This window comes from Heterocephalus glaber, unplaced genomic scaffold (genome assembly GCF_053883595.1).
Source record: "Heterocephalus glaber isolate CG9 unplaced genomic scaffold, H.glaber_assembly_v1.0 deba00001869, whole genome shotgun sequence".
In the NCBI taxonomy this organism is placed as follows: Eukaryota; Metazoa; Chordata; class Mammalia; order Rodentia; family Bathyergidae; genus Heterocephalus; species Heterocephalus glaber.
The window spans coordinates 59711-72415 of record NW_028258507.1 but is presented as its reverse complement, the minus strand read 5'-3'; the positions used below and the strand labels follow the sequence as shown (position 1 = coordinate 72415).

General features: G+C 51.3%; 1 protein-coding gene across 3 annotated transcripts in view; it reads right to left on the bottom strand.

The window, feature by feature from the left end:
• Positions 1–1139: 1139 nt before the first annotated feature.
• Positions 1140–12705, bottom strand: part of LOC147820481 (anthrax toxin receptor-like) — a 29616-nt gene continuing 18050 nt past the window's right edge. For all 3 annotated transcript variants that reach the window (XM_087204168.1, XM_087204169.1, XM_087204170.1), the window contains 5 exons: positions 12496–12609; positions 11142–11174; positions 10045–10188; positions 9786–9863; positions 1140–2101 (listed from right to left, as the gene is read on the bottom strand). In XM_087204168.1, coding sequence (XP_087060294.1) covers positions 1844–2101; positions 9786–9863; positions 10045–10188; positions 11142–11174; positions 12496–12609 — 627 coding nt within the window. In that variant the 3' untranslated portion in view covers positions 1140–1843. The remainder of the gene's footprint in view (positions 2102–9785; positions 9864–10044; positions 10189–11141; positions 11175–12495; positions 12610–12705) is intronic.

The following is a 12705-nucleotide window of genomic DNA, read 5'->3' as shown; positions in this document are numbered from 1 at the left end:
AGCCAGCTGACCATGAACTGAACTCATCAAAACTGTGAGCCAGTTGTGTGTGTCAGGTATTTTGTCCCAGGTATGAGAGAGCTGGCTAATACAGCCTACATGCCAATCTGCCTCCAGTGTGTATTTCTTGGGCTCAAATGACCCAGGTGAAGGGACCCATCAGGGGATCTACAACCCCATGGTTGTTGCCCTCAGTGATGGGAGCTGTGACAGACAAGAAGCTCCCCACAAAGCCACACTGACTCCTCCTTCTTGGGCCACACCTGGATTCCATGGCAGCCTTCTCTGTGTCTACATGTCATGTTTGAGCTCCCTGCAGGATGCCTGGATGTGGGTGTAAAAAGCCCAGCCTGCCACCTTTCTTTGGTGGCCTGGAAGCCATCTCAGAAGAAGCTTCCTGGGTGGAACAGCCCCCTGGTATGTTGGAGTCCTTGAGTGACCAACAGAGGATGCAGTACCCTGGTGACCTAGAACCTGTGAAGTGACAAGGTGAAGGCAGTCTAGAGCCAGTCACTGCACTCCTGGGGGGGGTGTCCATCCCTCCCCACAAAGCACGGCACCTGTGACTGTCCCTTCTGTACCTTTCAGCCTGGCTAGGAGCCCTTAACTTAAATATCTCTCCCTGTCTAGCAGGACACTGAGGATGTTCATGTCTTTGTTTAAAAAAATCTCTGTATGCACACGACTTATAGAAACTGCAATCAAAAATTGACCAAGTTTGGCCTCAGATTCCAGTAGGACTGTCAGGCTGTGCCCTGGTTGGGGGGGGGGCGCTGCTGCTTGTTCTCCCAGCTGCTCTGGGTCTGAGTTTCCCAAAGGGCTCAGACTGGACCACCAAGTCCATCCCTGGATCGTAGCTCCCTTCTCCATTGCCTGGATGGTGACTCTGCTTCCCTGGAAGCCTCTCGTAACCAGCTGCAGATGGAAGAGAGGCTGAGAAGGGTGGGCACCACCCAGGTCCCATCCTGGCAGCAGGCGAGACCAAGGTGTGGAGCCCAGGCTGTGGCAGCTCAGGATAATGCGAGACAGAGAAGTGGAGGAAGGGACAAGGAACAACAGTTCCTGGAATGAATGAAAGGTCAAAGTTATGGGACCTAGAGAAAGCCTGTGAATGACCCCTACATGGGTGACACAGCCACTCCAGCGATCCCTGTCACTTTGAAAAGGTGGGGGCAGCATGGTCCTCACTGGCCATCCTGTTAAATCCATGCTGAGTGAAGTCCAAAGTCTGGCCTTTTTCTGCTTGTGCGAACTTTACAGAAATTCACCTGCAAAGCTGAAGGCAGCCTGCAGGGAGAAGGGGGCAGATGGGAGCTGCCATTTAATTAATTCTCAGGATGGATTAGGGACAACTGGGCAGCCTGGACCCGGCCCCTGGGAACCCTCCGGAGGTCCTCAGGGCCCCTTGTTGGGTTCCCATGCCTGTGTGCCCTGGTCCTAGGTGGTTGGTCACGAAAACAGTGGTGCATGTGCTGGGCGGTAGGATGCCATGTGCTACACAGCACTGTGAGGATCACACTTTCTTCTCTGGTGAAATGCAGGGCATCTGCTGGAATCACCTGGGCTTGTGACGGTGTGGGTCCTGGCAGGTGTAGCACAGATATGTTTCAGACCAGAGCATCTCCCAGATGACAGACTCTTATTGATGAGCAACAAAACCCAATACCTTTTGACAATAAACCAAGACAGAATACATTATGTTCAGTTCAGAAACAGAGATCTCTTAATTACAGGTTTTTGTGCCATTAGAGATTGGGCAGTGGAGATGGGAGTGACCAGGGGATTCTGCGGATTTCCGGGTGAGGGGCAAGAGCAGCAGCAGGATTCTGGGAGGACACTTGGATCATCTGGCTGGGAGGTGGTGACACTGTGTACAGACACTGAGTGGGACATTCTCCTGGCTGGGAGATAGGTGCATCCGTGGGGTGCAAGGTATCTGTGGCATGGAGACACACTTCCTGCTCTGTGGAAGGCAGATGCTCGGCATACATGGTGGCTGTGTAAGGTGGTTGGACTTCCTGCTGGGTTGGCGGCAGATCTTCTGGTCACGGGAGGCCTGCTCACAGTGGGGACTGATCAGGGTGCTGTTGGTGTACCTCCCCTGAAAGGAAGAGGAGAGGGAGATCACCAAGATGCCAGTGGGAGTTAGGCCAGAGGCTGCAGGTGCCAGCTGAAGGGGATGAAGTCTGGGCCCATCGGGATGGGCAGTGTGGGCCTTCCTTGTCGATGCTGTGAATCAAATCCAACCACAATCAAGATGGAGTCACTTGGGTCAAGTACTAATAAAAATGAAAATTAAAGTAGATAAAGCTGAGAGTTTATGAAGAAGGGCATCTCATGGATGGTTGTTGGAGAAGCACAATTGCAAAAGTCTCTGCCAGGACCACAACTTTGAACCAAGGCCACCACAAAGCTTTCAAATCAGTGGGTTTACAAATACACAGATTCACAGCAACCAGTAGGCCCAGATGCTGAAGGCTCTTCCCTTTTTAAATCCCTTATGCTGAAAAATACTGCTACAAAGACATCTATACATTAACTGTACAGCCAAGGCCACCTTTGTTATTGATCCTGTAATACCCTTTTATGAATCCTTGCAGCCAGGGAGTCTTGGTTCAAAATAACTACATAGTTGTTGTTTTGCCTTTCAAGTTCCCCTCTGCTTAGCCCTTTTAATAAGCCCGTGGTTTCTCCTGCTGTGCATGTTCCCACTGCCATGCTCTGCATCACCCCAATAAACTCATCACCACTGGAGAGTCTCTCATGGTTATTTAGTGTGGTATGTTTGGTGTCAGAAGTGGGATGTGAGAAGAGATCACCTGCAGAAGACATCAGTGACTCTGGGGACCAGGTGCAGTGCCCACCTTGACCCCTGTGTTCCCCCCTCTCTATGCTTACCTTTCTGCCCCAGTGCATCTTCTCTTAGGTGGGGCCCCTTTCATTTTGCCTGGGAGTTCCCATTGAATTTATTTGGGACCTATTTTGCATAAGGGTACCTTAATTAAAGAACCTTACCATTAGTCTTGGGACTATAACTTTTCTGTGAGCCTTTTCTGGTATAAGGATAGGTGTCTTTCTGGTTTCTAAGAACTCACATTCTGTCTGTAAGGACCGCAGGTCTTTTCTGGTGAATTCACTCTTGATTTTCCATGCTTGATTACATATTTCATTTTATCTGTACACTTAGTTTAAAAGTTTTGTTAATTCTCCTATTTTGATTTCATTTTTTATATGTATCTATAAGTAATTTGGCTCTTTTACTCCCTGCTTGTTTCTGAACTTTTTTCAAGAGCAGAAATGAACATCTAAATGCTGAAAATGGTATGGCCGCTTAAAAGCCAACAAGGCACTTGATCTCCAAGGAAACAAGGGACTCTGATTTCTAAAGAAAAAAATCTCCTTTGTAAGGACAAATAGGTCACAGATAGGCAAGAGTACTATTATGACATCTGCCAGTCTCCAAACAATTTCCATGCAACTAGGGAAAATTGGTCACAGGCTAGACAAACTAGGACAAAAGTCATCCAACAAACCACAAATGAATTTGAGTCAGGTGCACTCATCAGAGCAAAACAATGTGCTCAAACCATTAAAATTAATTGATGGGGCTTGAAGGATTTTCCTATGTTCTTGAAAGATTCACAAGAGACAAAATAGGATCCCAGAATTCCAAAGCATGCAAAAAACTTCCTTTTTGGGGACTCTAACTGGCTTTATTATGGTACCTTCCCATGCACACCTTTCCACTGATTGGCAAATTATACCACAGATCTACTCTTCACCCACAACTCTGGGGTTCAAAAATCTGAATAGACACTGGCATTGGCAGGCAATAGCTCCTGGCTGGGCAAGTGCTACAGATGGGGAATCTGTCCTCTGCCCTGTCTCCTCCCCCGTCCCAGTTCTGAGTTTGTCTGCTGTGTTCTCACCCTCTCCCACACATGGAAAGAGGACCAGGAAAAGTGCCAGAAGAAATCACATGGAGCACCTTGTGTCTCAGCGCCCCCTACTGTGGGGCTTCACCTTGAAACGTGCAAAAGGGAAACAGTAGCTCAGAAAGAGGAAGAGGAACTCTGGGATTCTCCTGGGGTTCACATTCCCAGGCAGGTGTCTCCATTCCTGATGTCCCCAACAGCCAAGGAGCCCAAACTGCCTCTCCATCCTGATGCTGAAGAGGGCATCTGCTGCCAGGTGCAGGCGATGACCAGTGGGCCTGGATTCAATCTAGAGACAGGACCTCGAGAACTCCTGGTCATGTGGCTTTACTGGTGCACCTGGCTGTCCCTTCTGTCTGCCATGGTGTGGTCCAGCTTTCTTTATAACTGCAGGAGTTTCTTTTTATCCCCTTTTGTGAGATGGAAAAGGTAGAGCTCAGAGAGGTTAAGCAATCCAATGTGGCTGAGCCAAGTTCTGCTGTGGTCACCCTTGAAACTGCCACAGGGGCTCCTCTTCATTCACTGCAGTTGTTCCCAGAATAGATTCCTGTCCCTTCATGTACATCAGATAGGAAAAGCCTCCTTATGTCAGAAAGGACCGTAAGTCTACTTGCAGGAGCATGTCTGACTGGGCATGCTCATCCATCCATTTATTCATTTGCCTATTCATTTGTCAAAAGAGAGCTTTTGTTTATTTATTTATTTATTTATTTATTTATTTTTGGTACTGGGGATCGAACTCAGGACCCTGCACTTACAAGGCAAGTGGGAGAACCACTGAGCCAAACTCCTGGCTCAACAGAGAGCTTTTATCTGTGAGTCCAGACACAAGACCACTGCTTCAGCAAAGCTTGTTCCTGTCAACACTCACACCCACATGGCTGCTCTATGTCTGTCTCCCCCCTCCACATAAGTGCGATGATAACTGTTGTTGAGAACAGCTTGACTTGGATAACAAAGACAGTGTTTGATTCTTGCCTTTCGCTTCATGAAGTCCAACCTGCCCCAGGGCATTTGTACTGGTTGTTTCTTCTCCTTGGAAGGAGTTCCTCTGATTTTCACTTCACTGACTTACTCTTACCAACTTGTTTTCAGTGTAAATGTCAGTGTCTTCTCTGGCCAGCCAGACATTTGCTGGCATATCAGCGACTTCCAATTCTGTGGACCATATGTGTTATCCCCTGACATTCCCCAAAGAAAATGTAAGCCCATCATGATGGTGGAACTTTCTTCTGCTTCACTGTATGTCCTCAGCACCTGATGTGGAATAATCTTTGCTGAATTAATGGGGACAGTTAACCCCATGACTGTTTTCCTTTGTGAGTTCTTCCCACTGCTTTAATGCTTGCCTAGATCTCTATGCTGACATAAGTTACTTGCATTTTATTGTACTTCTTAGCAGTAATACTTTTTACCTATTTAACATTTGAAACCACTTGGGATTTATTCTATTATGTCATGAAATGAAGCTTCAGTTTGTACTTTTTCCCAATAGCTTGTCAAATTTTACAAAATTGGGACTGAGGATTTAGCTCAGTGGTTCCACAGCCTGCCCCGCAAGTGCACGCTCCTGAGTTTGATCCCCAGTACCAAAAAAATTTTTTACAAAATCATTAAACAAGCAGTAAGCATACATAAGTCCATCTGAGTATGCCCGCATTCCCAGTTTGATCGCCTTGGGCAAGTGCTGTAACTGCAAAGCATATTTATTCCAGGTGGTGCTTGGTTGATTTGGGGCTATTGTTTGATGGGACCATTATTTTAATTGTTGGAGCTTAAGGTCTTGATGATATAGGATAAGGCAAAGTTTCCTTCATTATTTTTCCCTTTTGAAAATTCCTTAAAGGTTCTAGACTCTTTACTATTTTGAGTGAACTTTAGAATCATGTTGATCAAATTCCTTAAAATATTTCATTACAATTTTCACTAAAGTAGTATGATGCTCATGACTTGCTCTGGGAAAATATGACACTATGGTTCAGGCTTTTATATTTTCAAATCTTCTCTTACAGCAATGAGTAAGGCTTTGTGATGTCTTTTCATCACAAGTGGGTATATTTCTGTTGCATAGGCATTTGGGTTTTTATTGTTTCTAGGAACAGAATGGAATCTGTTTTGCTTATTTCCAGATTTTCTGCTTATTTACTCTCGAACATGTGCAATCATCCCAGGCCTAGCGCTTACCCCTCAAGAGCACGAGTGCAAGGGAGGGGGCTGGAGCTGCAGGTACATGCATGGAGATGGGTCAGGGACACCACACCACAGGGTCTGCCTCCAGTGGGCTGCAGAGGCCCAGGATCTGTGTAATTGCAAGGGGAGGGGGAGGTTCCTCTTTCCTGTCAGCCTGTCTACCAAATGCAGAGGTCTGAGCCAGCAAACAGTTATTTCTTACATCACTCAACCACTTCACAGTGAAGGGACATTTCCCAAAGTTATCAGCAAGAATTTGACAGATGGCTTTTTCTTCCAGTGCTGGGAGCTCTGTTTCTGTATTTCCTGATTATTTCATAGAGGTGTGTGTGCTTGCGTGTGTGTGTGTGTGTGTGTGTGTGTGTGTGTGTAGGTGGGTGGGGTCAGAGGACTGCCAGCTGCCATGGCAAACCTATACCTGGGACCTGAGACTTTGGCTTGCAGGACAGTTAGGTTAGAATTCCTGGGCAATGGAGCGCCACCACTTGGCTTTATCACAGTGTCCCTTGGCCTAGTTCCTCCCACGTCAAGGTTAGAAGGAGAAGAATGCAGGTGCCCCTTGCTCCTGAATGCATTCTGTGGCCCATCTGTCACTACGCTGTGACTGCTACCCAGAACAATGGTTTCCCAGCAAATAACAGGTATGTTCAAAGTTAGGAAGTCAGCAAGTAGTATGAAAACCAAGATACAAATATTCACAAGTGTTTTGTATGTAGCACATTTTGGGCAGAAAGATGTACTTTCTGGATATTTTCATAGATCTCACCCTGACAGTATGATGCTGGGGACATTGCTTCCCCTGGGTCATTTCACGGCACAGTGATAATCCTGCATTCTGAAACCATCACTAAACATCAGAGGCTCAGTTTCCATGGCTGCAATATGCACTGTGGTGACCACTTTGTATAACAGAAGGGGTCCCTGGAGCTGAGCTGCTGGAGGCAGGCCCTGTGGTCTCCTGGCTACGTGGCTATGGGCAACTTACTCCACTTTGCAGACTCTAGCTTCCCTGCAACCATAGTTGTTGGTTTAATTAAAAGCACCCATTTGTGGGAAGCACTCAGAACAGAGTCTATATAAAAGGCAGCTGCAATCCCTCGGGGGCTGCCATGACAATGAATCACCCAAGATGTCCAGATCAGCCTTCCCTTGATTAACTTTAGGCCCCTTTCCTTCCAGACCCACCACACCCAAAATTCCTCAGGAAAACTGCAAGTCCATAAGTTGGCTTAACTGAGAAAGTGGAGTAGAAACCTGAACCTAAGATAAAGGAACAGGTTGATAGGAATCAAAGAATGCTTACATTATCCATCCTAAAATTAAAAAAATACCAAAACCAAAACCAAAGCCTGGGCTCATACCTGTAATATGGACCAGCATCCTTCTGGGGTGTGGGCCACCTTTTCCTGACGTCTCCATCTCCCTCCAAGAGAAGCAGTTTCCGGCTTCCAGAAATAATATGCCTCTCTCCCTTGGGCCTGATCTCTATTTCTTTGAGTGTATTCCTTTTAATTTCTATCTAATAAACCTTTCCTGTGTCTCTTACTGATGAGTCTTGAAAATTATTATTTTTTGGGATGGCAGTCAGTGAACCTACAGATCAGGACTGTGTGAGTTAGGTTCCTTATTCAGCTTTGGGGACTGCCTTGGACCCTGTCTGGTGACATGGGGTAGCAGCTCCTATAAATTCTAGGCCAGGTTCATATGAACAGGCTCATTACCTGTGGAGCTTGTTTTCATGCCCAGGTCAGCTATCACCTGACACCAGGAGGAGGAGGAGGAGTTTGGAGAGCCCCCTGCCAGTCCTATGGGCAAGACTCTGAGCACAGCTTCAGGAAGAGGGGTGTGGGGCACACAGGTGACTTGCGGGGAGAGAGGGCCAGCAACACCTGTCCTGGGAAGGACACCTGGTTGATGGTGCTACCCTGTACCTGGGATCAAGTTGCTGGGGTGGTGAAGTTACCTAAGCTGGCCACCAAGTGGGTTCCCATGAGATAGGATCCTCTTGTGCTCAGCCAGAGGGGCACCCCCGATGATGTAGCCCCAGGCTCATCCCAGCAAGTGGGAACCTAGCTGAGCTTGCCGAGTAGGCAAGGCTGGTGTCAGGGCCCTGTGTACTCTGCAGAGCTCTCTCAGGGCACAGTGCACAGGAGACACACCTTGGACTTGGGTGCCTGGCCAAAACCTTATCAGACACTCAGGAGGGCCTCTAGGACTACAGTAGGAATGGATGAGGTCAAATTAGATGGTGGCACAGGAGCCAGAAGGAAGGCCAGATCTAAGTAGTATGAGCTTCCCTGGGTTCCAGAAAGAGCTCTGTTGATTGAACATAGCCCTGGATGCTGGCCCTGACTATCTGGGTGCCCTTGGGAAACTTCCTCTCACCCTATGGGCCTCTGCATTGCCACCAGTGACACAGGGCTCCTTGCCATAGGATTGCAGGCTGAACCTGCCGAAACAGTAGTGGAGGGGGTCTGGCACAGCTGGGCAGCTGTTAGAGTTCTCTACAATCACTGGGAGCCTGCCGCCAAGCCTTTGTGACAGGGTTGCCCTCAGATCCTGAGCGTCACCCTCTGAGCTTTGTTCCAGCATCCACTACCTGGTCTGTTGCTTTCCTCTGCTTGGGGGAAGGCATTTTCACACCTCTGCCCCTTGCTCTGTCCTCCCTCTCCAGTGGACACTGGATGTCACCCCAGTCCAGTGCATAGGACAGGAATGGAGTACAAGGGCCACTTGGGCTGTGATAATGGGAGCCCCACAAGAAGTAATGTGGAGAATGGGCACGCAGGCAAGCAGGGCAGGCCTGAGAACCCCATCAGAGAGAGACCAGAGCCCCCTGCTGGAGAAGCCACAGCCTCCACACCAAGCAGCCCTGCTGGAGTCCCTGGGCCTGGGTGCCTAGCTGCTTTTCCTGAGCAGCACCAGGGCATCCAAGCAACACGGACCTTCTAGATATTCCATGTGCCCAGCCACTGAGACGGAGTTGCCTGATTCAGGGAGCAAGGCACCAAACATCCTCCTGTCCCCAGCCCTGTTTGTGCAGAGGGCTGGGCTGTGGCCCAGGAGCATCTAGAGGTTTAGGGACTTGGGCCTGAGCAGGACGGGCCTGAGCAGGACAGTCCTGAGGCTGACCCAGCAGGGATCTGGGCAGTGGGGAAGAGGGAGTCAGGCTCAAATTCAAGTTCTGATTTCTCCCTCTGAGGCTCTGTCATGCAGACTCTCTGGGCTTCTGTCCCCTGGGTAAACTGGGAAAAAATAATTGGCTACTGTAGTTTGTGGGAGGATTACAAGGGAACACAGGGACAGTCCTGGGCTCTCAGCTGGCCCAAAGGAGGATGTGGTGATTACCAGCCCTCAGGGGCAGGACATTCCAAGGAAACAATCCTAATTATGTGGCTTCTCCCCATGGTTGCCAGACAATGACACATCTGGTAAATGGGTCTGTGCTGGATAGCCTGGTCCACCTGTCTTCCTGGCCCAGCTCACCAGTCAAGGGTTGGCATGGGTGCCACATCAAGACACCATCTGGGAAGCTATGACCTCCATGTCCCGTGTCCTGGGGGTCCCCCTCAGCATGTGCCTGGCTCAGCCCTGAGCCACATCCCAGAAACAAAGCAGGGGTCATGCTACCCAAAGAGAGCTTTCCAGCATTCCACTCACCGTTCTGGGCTGACACCATGTCTGTGGCATTTGGTGGCAGCTTGGGTAGCCACAGTTGCAGGAGGAACCCAGATTTCCCTGAAACACAAATGTGGCACTCAGGAAGCAGCATAGCATAGACATGGCCAGGTTTCTGGCTGTCCACTGGCACCAAGAACCACAGTGCCACAGAGCCACGTGCCCTCCCAGGCTCAGGGCCCAGAGCTCCTGTCCCCAGAGTGACCATCAGGGTCATGGCCCCCACCCTAGGCCTTCTCACCTTTATGGTTCTGGCCTTCCTGCACCCACAGCGGTGGATGATCACAGTGGGCCTCGTGTTTATAGGAGGAGGAGGTGGGGGTGGCTGTTGAGAGGGAGTGTATGGTGGGGGAGGAGGAGGAAGCAATTTCTCCCCTTCTGGCTCCTAGAAGTGAAAAAGAGCTGTCTGAAGGCCCTGGGGAGCAGAGACATGGGGACCTTGACCTGGCACCTGCATGTGGGGTCAGCTAAGGTTTCGGGGTGACAGAAAGGACAGTAAGCAGCACCCACAGCGAGGGGAGGGCCCTGTGTGGAAGAACAGCCAAACTCCCCTGCTTCCCACATCTGGCTCTGCCCCGACTGCCCACAATCCCAGGGCAGAGTCTTGGTCTCCTGAGGTCCCCCTGGCTGGCCGAAGCCTGGCAAGGGGCTGTGCAGGGATCGGGGCACTGGCAGGTGACTTTCCCCTCCCCCTGGCCTTGCAGATGCCACCTCCCCAGGCCACAGTGCTGCAAGCACAGGTCCCAGGCAGCACCCTGTTTCCTGGTAGCCCCTGCCGGGTCCCCTGGCCCAGCCACTTAGCACTTCCGGTCCTACTCAGCTGAGCCCCAGGCTGCCCCCGCCCCATCCCTGTGCTCTCCTGGGGAGAGCCTCGCAGCTCAGCCCCCAGACCTCTCCACCCTCAGCCCTGTGTCCACAAGGCTGGGCCCAGCCCAGCCCTGGCCCTGCAGGAGACAGAGATGAAGTTGAATCCAAGGGAGCCCAACACAGCCAGGGTGGACACAGAGCCAGCTCTCCTTTCCCAAAACCCTGAGTGTTCAGATCCCAGAACCACCTTTGGGGCTGAATAGCCCATCAGAGCAGTAGGGACGGTGACTGCTGAAGCAGGTCCCCAAGGTGCTCTGTCTGTGACAAAGGTCAGGACCAGCAGGTGTTGGGGCCTGGGGGTGCTGTCTGGGGATGTCACTGAGTCTACTGTTATTTCCTCCTTGACCCTCTGTCCCCTGTCCTTCACACAGGTGGGTGGAAGATTTGGGCACAGGCTTCCTGGTTGCCTCATTTGATGGTTGCTACCCTGCATGGATCTGTGACAGCATCAGGACACAAAGCAGGACTCACCATTTGTGGCCTGGGCGTGGGTGGTGGCTTGAGCTGGAACATAAAGAAACACAGCATGGGCTGAGAGTGTAAGGGTTGCTATGGTTTCACTGAGAGTTCCCCAAATGCCTTGTGGGGAAGACTTGTGCCTAGGATCAGGAGGTGCTAGAGCCTGGGGGTGCTGTCTGGGGACATCATTGAGTCTCCTGTCCTCTCCTTGACCTCAGGTCCCATTTCCTTTGCCCAGAGGGGTGGGAGAACCTAGGCACAGGCTGCCTGGTGCCCCTTTGGAAGGACAGCACAGTCCTGGGTGTGTGAAGACGTCTGGACTCAGACCTCCACTAACCATTTCAGGCTCAGGTGGAGGTGGTGGTGGCTCCTTGTGGTGCTGGAATGGAAGACAGACACAGCCCGGGCTGCTGGGGTGGGTGGGCTCTGCCTGAGCCCTGCAGCCTAGGGGACCCTGGTCTGAAGCAGCAAGTAGGACACAGCTTTGGGGTGCACGTTGGGCACCCTGTCTCTGTGGCACTGTGCCCAGAAGCCCACCTGACCCACCCCTCCCTCTATGGTGGGCCAAGGCACTGTCACCCCCAACCCACCCTGCACTACAGTGCACTCCGGCCTCTTCCTCCCTCTGGGAACCTGGCTGTCCTCAGCCCTCCCTGCTGACCCTTGCCAGGTGCACCCTACCATCCCTGCTGGCTCTGTCCTGGCCAGAGCCAGGCACCTGTTTCGGGCTGGACATCAGCCCCTTCAGGCCTGCTCTCTACTCCCTCCTCCAGTTCTGGATGCTTCCTTCCACCTAGTTGCCCAGTGCTCCGCATGCCCTGCACCCCAGGCTCTGCTGTGCCCAGGCCCTGGCCACACCCAGGCACTGGTGACATTTCCCTTGTGGCCGAGCAGAGGCTGCTCTGAGCTCCCCGTGGGTGGATGGCGGCCGCTCTGTCCTCTTCCGCCCAGCCCAGCTCAGGCCTCACACTCTGCTCAGTGACAGGGGCGGTGTGTATGGTGTGGAGACATGTAGGTAGGTCCTGTGGGATTCAAGGCACAGCTGCCCCAGCCAGTCCTCCCTGGTCAGCACCACCCTGCATCTGGGCCATTGGTGCTCCATGGGTACCCTGTCTCCTTCCCCACACAGAGGCTCCTGGATATGCATCCTCCTAGGGTCTGCAGACTTTCTGATGAGGGCCCCTGGAGTGGTCTCTCTTCTGGAAACGAGGCCTAAGGGAGCCTGCCTAGAACTAGGGTTGTGACCCTGAGTCACAGGAAAACCTTGGAGCAGATGGAGATGGTCCACAGCTGGATCACGGGCTGCCACATGTCCCTGTCCCTTGGCCGGAAGGTGTGTGCAGTGCCGGGTAGCAGAAACCCTTACCTTCCTCCACCACAGTCCCCAGCAACAGCACAGCAGCAGTGGGATCAGCAGCAGGGCTGGCAGGAATTTCAGGTAGGGCTTGATTTGGGACCCTCCTCCTGACACAGGGTGACTCTGTGGAAAAGGATGAGGCCAATAGCATGAAGGGCTGGCACTGGGCATGGCTAGGGGGCTTCTTCCTGAGCGCCCACCTGGCTTCCCATCTTCCCC